The 7,457-nt window shown below is 38.9% G+C and overlaps 1 protein-coding gene across 2 annotated transcripts in view; it reads right to left on the bottom strand.

The window, feature by feature from the left end:
- Positions 1–2,551: 2,551 nt before the first annotated feature.
- Positions 2,552–7,457, bottom strand: part of SLC13A1 (solute carrier family 13 member 1) — a 29,017-nt gene continuing 24,111 nt past the window's right edge. For both annotated transcript variants that reach the window (XM_076329893.1, XM_076329902.1), the window contains exon 15: positions 2,552–7,424. In XM_076329893.1, the coding sequence (XP_076186008.1) occupies positions 7,281–7,424 (144 nt within the window). In that variant the 3' untranslated portion in view covers positions 2,552–7,280. The remainder of the gene's footprint in view (positions 7,425–7,457) is intronic.

Raw genomic sequence — 7,457 nt, 5'->3', positions numbered from 1 at the left:
CAAAGCAAATGGGAGTTTCCATCTCCCATGAGCTAGGAGGCGGTTTAGATTTCCTGTGATTTAGTCCCATCGTGGCTGTGTAGCAGAAGCAGAAAATCATGCTCCTGGCAAGTTCATATAATAGCCTTCATTGACCTTGTCAGCATCATGAGTAACACAATCTATTTTATCCATGTGGTCTGTAAAACCATCCTGGAAGTGCAATACAACTTGAGAGCGAGGGGGTAAGTGGCTGCAGGAGGGCACTGGAAGTTCAGCTCTGATTATAAGGCTTTAGTCATAATCCACTATTATATGAAGGGTGCTCCACACCTAAGAATTACAAGGGTGGTGTTCAAAAACATCACTCATGAGATATGAATTCTAAAATTGCTGCACTGAAAATATGCAGTGCAGCCAGGGGAGGGTTAATGGCTTATCGGAATTGAAGAGTTGTTCTTAATGGGTGCAAAATTCCATCTGCTTTCACAGTGTGAACAGGGAAAATTATGGTACTATCTATGCCATCCATTTCCTTCTCCTCCAATGCATTATAATAGCATCTAAAGAAAGAACTAGCCAGCACATGGGTTTCTATATTATGCAAACTGAACTTTTCAAATCCATGAAGGATGTCAGCAAAAGTTGTCAGTCTTGTACATGGCTCATTACCAGTTTTGAAAGGTAAGACAGAACTCCAGACTGTAAGTTAGCTTCTTTCTCTCTCTCTCCCTCCATTCCTTCCTTTCCTTCTTCCCTGCTCCCTTGCCCTTCTCATTTCTTTTCTTTTGTCTTTTCTTCCTTTTATTTCTTTACAATAAGAAGCAGAGTTTTGCAAGACAACAGAAAAGTCTGATAAAGGACAATTGTTCAGAGAAATAATCTAGGAGAGCAGAAAATGTTTTTGCCATTTGTTATGCACTCAAGCAAGTGCTACAATAAACAAGAGACTTTTATTCTGTTTACTTCTGCTGAGCCAAATAGTAAAAACTATCAAATGTTTGTGGCTTTGTTGCACATGCCTGAAATGCTTACATTGTGTAGGTTTAGTGCATACACTTGCCACTTTATATTTGCTTTGCTCGCTACACTCATGATGTGCACAGATGAAGATGGACATCATATAGCATGAATTACAATGTTCGAGGTGAAGAACAGCTTATCTCAGTGATGCTCTGTGTACTGTAAAGGCTGAGCCTCTTAGCCTGATAAATCCTAATGAATCCTGTGTTAAAACACACTTATAATGAAAAGATTTTGTTTTATTTTTAGTTAAAGAAAATCACCTGACCTGAAGGTCCAACTTTTGTATTTTAACACAGGCTTCAAACTTCTTTTTTTTCATGCTTACTTACCCAAAGGCCTATATCCAAAGAAGAATCCACAAATCTGACTGCCTGCTTAGTCCTGGAAATATTAAATTACTCTCTCAAACTGTTCAGATTGATTCCTACTTTAGGCATCTCTGAATGTCACTGTGCCTATGTCTCTCTGTGGGGTATGGGACCACGATCCAGCTACAGCAAGACATTCTCACTCTCAGCTGCCCATGGTGAAGGTGTCTCCCCACTCCTTGGAGGGGTACCACTGGGAGAGGGCAAAAGTGTGACTGTGGTCCCAGCTGGCAGACCCAGACCGTCTCCTCACAGCCGATTGCCCATGCTATGGGCTTATAGCTATCCTTTTTGGGCTCATGAATTTTCCTCCGTTGGCTACATAGAGTCTGTCAGGAAGAGAATGCATCTTATAGCCTGGTAACATTGGGCTGTCTTCTGGGATGTAAAAGCTGTGGGTTCATATCACTCAGCATTTGAGGAGGGATCACAAAAGAAGTTCTCATGCTTCCTGTGTTGTTAGAGGATGTTGGAGGATGGAAACGGAAATCTCTAAGTGACAGAAGCAGGTCGCACGAAAGTGCCCTGCAGCACTCTTGGATTGATGCCCGAGAACAGAGTTTCAGGCACGTGCTTTTCATTAGCATTTTATTTTGGATGGGTTGGGTGTATCAGCTTGCTGGTTCTTCAGCCCTCATGTGGTAACTAGTTTTCCCCCATATCTTGTACAGGAGTCTTGAGAGCTTAGGACAGCAATCTGATGCCCACTTTTGGAGCTCTGCACCCAAGTTTCCACATTTGCCACAACTGAATGCGGCAGAACCTGAGGCCCTTCATTGAAGGATGGCCAAATGAAATGCTCAGAAATGACTCTTCCAGCCATCCCTGTGGGTCTGCTCTAGCACCCTGACCTAAAATGATTCTTCCTGACTTCAAGGGCACTGAATCAAGTACAGGCACCCAGGGACTATTTTGCACAGGTATATGCATTGCTTTCTGATTTTCTAATAAAGTACCAAACAGTTAGAGGCTGATATATTTATTCTGTTTGGAGAGGAACTTAGAAGAAAGCAGAATTTTTACTTTAACTGCTTTATAACGCAGTTAAAGGTCTTTCTCCTTTTTGAATTCTTTTAAAAGTGGACTTTTTTGATATCCAGTAAGTTTAAATTATTCTCAGCAGGAACTCTTCTCTGCCATGTATATCAGGTATTGAGATATTGTAACAATAAAAAAGGTTTAAGAAATCTCAGGCACTTTTATTGAAAGATAACCTTTCTTCACAGACCACAATTTTACCTCTTGTTAATTTATCACTAAATACATGTTGGACTGTACAGCATTTGGGAAATATTTATTTTAAAAATAGTAGATCAGTATTGTAAAGGAAAGTTGTACAGAAATTGAAAATTGTGCAGGTAGAGTAACATACAGCAGCTTCCAAAAACACAAGGCAAAAGTATTCAGGAGTAACACTAACAAAGAGTTCAGTAATTGTTAAAAACCATAAATCATCAAATCGACTTTGCAGAGACAAAGAACTAAGCTGGTGACTGAAGCTATCGTTTATCACTAATAGCTGCAAAGCAATCTGAAATCTGTGCAGACCTGACCCCTGGGGAATATCCTCTGGGGCATTGGGAGCTTTGGGAGCTCTGGGGTAGCAGGGTGTCACCATCAGGGCAGCTGGCATCCTACTGTGAGCTGCCAACAGCAGGGCAGGAGACGGGGGCAGGAATAGCCGCCTGTGCATCTAAGGGGTCATTAGAAGTCTTCCGGTCATGCCAGCAACTGCGCATAACATACAACAGTCTTTTGATTGTTGTAATTAATATGCAAATTGTCTTGGTGTCTACATCTAGTCAAAAAGTTGTAAGATCCAGGGTATAAGGCTTTTTTTTTTTCACTACACCCTTCCTGAGCTGCTGTGCTGCATTGCTCCTCAGCGAGACCTCGGGCTATAGGCTAGTTGACTTTAAACAAGCAAGACTCTTGCAGTAAACAAACACAGATATTTCATTTTAAAAGTACATAAGGGGATTTACACTGCAAGATTGGTCTGACTATCTGATTGTAGTAATAGATAGAAAGAATAGAAAAAGAAGCTTTTTCCAGGGTTCACTTGTTTTGTGGTTTCTGGTAATCTAAAAACACATCTTCCAAAAGCAAAGTGAAAGTATATTAAATATAGCATGGCCATAGAAAAGGAGAACAAAGACCTGGCACATCTCCCCTAATGAAGTACATGGCAAAGGCTCCATTTAATTCAGCAGGAATGGGACCACAAATAAATAGTAAGTCATAAATATTACTTATGTACTAATACAGTAGACTAATTAGACTCAGCTGAGACAAAGAAAAACCACATCATTTTATATGACAATTATGCACAAAGCAATTTACAAATAGTTAATGTAGTCATCATATATTAATCAACTCTTAAAATAATTATAGATATATTTCCACCATTTGTCACAATACTCTCAAACTCTGGACAAAGCAATGAATATAATAGTGACATATGAAGAGCATGTTTTCTGCTGGCAGTCAGCATGGTGCTCTGCGCCTGCAGTCAGAGCCAAATCCACCCATTGGGTACCCAGAGAGCCAACCATTTTGAAATTGTCTTTTTCCTCCCTTTCAACGCTCTCAGATGAGGAAGTTCTATCAATATTAGTCTCTGCGCTGCAGAGTTGTTCATTTTGACTTAAAAGGTTCTTAAAAGCTTTAAAAATAAGTTAGCAATAATAACAACTCGGATCAAAGATTGTGTCTGACTTGTTCCTTAAACTTTTAGCAAAATAAGGGAAAAAAATCCTGGTGAAACCCTACATTCCCACTACTACCAACTCATTCATTCATGACTAGTTTACTTACAGGATACAATCTCTGAAAAACCTCATGCTTGATTGTTTCATTTTTGTCACTAATTTGTCACATTATGACAGTTAAGATGCTGGTCACTGAAAGTCAGTTTATTTATAATTCTGCACTTCATTTTGATAACTTATAAATAGACATGGCCTGACAGATGACTTGACTTTACAAATCCCTCCCTTTTCTCTTTGCATATTATTCGCTGCATACACAGATTATAGTGAAAACAGTTTTTAAAAGTGCATCCTTCATTAAACAATTTGAATCTTCTTTCCTGTTTACTAAGATACTTTATCACACTGTCTTTCCTGAAAAAACAGTTAGGGAAATTCTGTGGTCTGCATTATGTGACGGTTCAGACACAATGGGCCTTTCTTATCATATCATCTATGATCCTCTGAATAAGACAAAAAGTAAAGCAAGCGAACAGCTGAAAATCCTCCAGCGCAAACCGAGCTTCAGCTTACACTGAAAACTGTATCACTTACTACAGTTGACAACTTCTGAAGAGTTCTCTTAAATGGTGCAAAATGATTATTTTCTTCCATGAAGATATGCAACTTGAAGAGGTTGTCAAAGCATGATTTCATAGAGCAGTGCATTCATGGACCTCTGTAGACCTCAATGTCATATTCAAGGCTGAGGTTACAACAGCCAATTCTGTATTGTGAACATTAATAAAACTGGGGGACAGCTCATAAGCGGTTAACAAATTTCCTCTGGCTGAACAACAGTTGCCACATGGTTATAATACTGGTGATTCTTTGCAGAGTAGACCAGTGGAGACTGAAAATATCACATGCACTGGGAGTGGTGAACGTAAGGCCACAAAGAGGACTGTCTCCCTTTTTCATGTTTCATTAAAAAATAAAAAACCAGCTTTACACATAGAAAAAAAACTATCCCAAATAAAAGGAAGAAAAATGAGTCTATTCCACTAAAATGAATATATGTTTGTTCATTTGTTTAAAGACAAAACATTTCACCACAAGGACAGTAAAGCACTGGAGAACATTACCCGGGGAAGTTGTGCAGTCTATGTCTTGGAGATTTTCAAGATGTGACTAGGCAAATTCCTGAGCAACCTGGTCTGATTCAGTGCTGACCTTGCTTTGAGCAAGAGGTTGGACGAGATGGTCTTCTGAGATCCCTTCCACTTGAAATATTCTATGATTCACTGTTTCCACTGCTCTTGAATAATCTGGAAATTACTGATAGAACTGGAAAGGTGATACCTGGGAACCTTAAAGTAAGAGCATTCTCTTAGCTGGTTCTCCTCTCTATGCCTGCAGGACGAAAGGCCTACATAAACCATGAGCTCCTTGTTTCTGTGTTGCACATCCTTCTTGGAAGACACTGTATGATATAATCCAAGACATAGCTACTTGCATAAGCATTTCCCTCTAGTACCTGATGAGTTAGAGGCTTCATTTAGCCAGGTGTTGCATCTCTGTAATCATAATCATTACTGCAGGGGATCAGTTAACATTATTTGTATAGTGGCAGCTCCTGATTGGCCTAGTGATGGACATAGCCCCATTTTGCCAAGTACTGAATAAAAAATACAAAAAAAAGAAAAAGAAAAGGGAGTTAGCCATCCTAAAGAGATAGCAGCCTCAGTCAGGCTGAAAAGTGTGGTGGCACGTACAGATAGCAATTACTTACACAAAAACATCATCACTAAGAAAAAGTGCTTCTTTAATAACTCATTGCAGCTGAATCTGCAACCAGTAGCTAATGGAAGCGAACTACATATATAACAATCCTATACATTGTGTTCTGGCATTATAGAAGTCATGACTGACATCTCTAGTCTAAATATGCACTATCAAAAATAGAGGTAAACCATCTAATCAAAAAACAAAAGAGCTTTTTTGTTGTTGTTGTTGCTAGGAAAAATGGATAATTTACATTATCCGTAAAAAACAGATTAAGGTTTACAACTATCATGGAGGTGCTCCAGGGGATGACCCAAGCTAAACACATGCAGCTTTGATTCAGACTATTAACCAAATGCTCTTCACAAATTGTCATGGGTCTTCCCAACAGGTGAAAAGAACAATGCTGTAGTCCTTCCAGTGAAAAACATGTAACAACCATATAAAACATCATTATTTGAAGATATCTTTGAACTCCAAACTTCCAATCTGACTACATTGCGCTGTTTTGTGTTTACAACATTAACACAGTCTAGAAACCTTAAACTGCCACCTGTCCTGTAGAGATCATGAGCCTCCTGGTGAAGATGCACTGTAGTCTTGATTGATGGATTGAGCGCCACATCTTCAGCACTCTGTCTTGTGCTTTCATTCATCAAGGGGATATATTTCTACTTTTGGCAGAGAGGTATGATGATGATTTAGTCTCCATTCATATAGATCAACTCAGATCTATCAATACATGTCTATCCAGAAAAATACTAAACAACAACAACATGTTTCAGTAAGGTCCTGGAAGGAGGTAGATTAAACATATGCTTAAGTATATATTCTCCTTCCAAATTACAAGGTGCTTAACAGGTAAAGTGCTGTGTAAGTGGTCGTGCTGCTCTTCTCCATTTTCTGTGCATTTTTGACAGGTCTGTAAACTATGTGTTCAAGACAATCCCCTGCCTGATCTTTTGTTTGTGATCAACACCATTTCAAACAGTGTTTGAATCTAGAAAACAGAAAAACAATATGTTCTTGGACAAATCCCAAATATCACCAAAGTACTAGTAAGAAAAGGTATTTGAAATAATAAAATCTAAATCTCATTATTCCACTACCCTGAGAACGGGGGCAAACTGCCAGTGATAATGGCTATGCACATTTATTTTTTCCTTCAAAACATGAAGATATAAAAATTCAGACTAGCTGAACGAGATTAGAAACTTGATCTAACTTTGCAATATTTAGAAAATCTAGCACTCTTCCTGATTGAACTCTCAGACTGGATCATCAGTCTCTGGGACTGTTGAAATATGGCATTTATAGCAATGTGGATCCCTATTGTTGTGGTAACAAAAAGCATTTAAGTGACTCACCACATGTCAGTGGAAAAGAAAAGAAACAAAACCAATCCAAACCAACCCCCAGGATTTTTTTTTTTTTACAGCCCAGTGCTATTTGTAGAAGGGATGTTTGGTGCCCAACTTGGGTAAGTATAGAGATCGAATATAGGCACTATCCATGTCATAATTGCAAGCATAACTACAGCAACTCCGATGATGTTAATGCCCAAACCAGCTTTCACCTAAAGGAGAGGAAAAAGAAAGCAGAGACTCAC

The sequence above is a fragment of the Aptenodytes patagonicus genome, chromosome 1 (genome assembly GCF_965638725.1).
Source record: "Aptenodytes patagonicus chromosome 1, bAptPat1.pri.cur, whole genome shotgun sequence".
NCBI lineage: Eukaryota > Metazoa > Chordata > Aves > Sphenisciformes > Spheniscidae > Aptenodytes > Aptenodytes patagonicus.
This window is presented reverse-complemented; position numbering and strand designations above follow the sequence as displayed.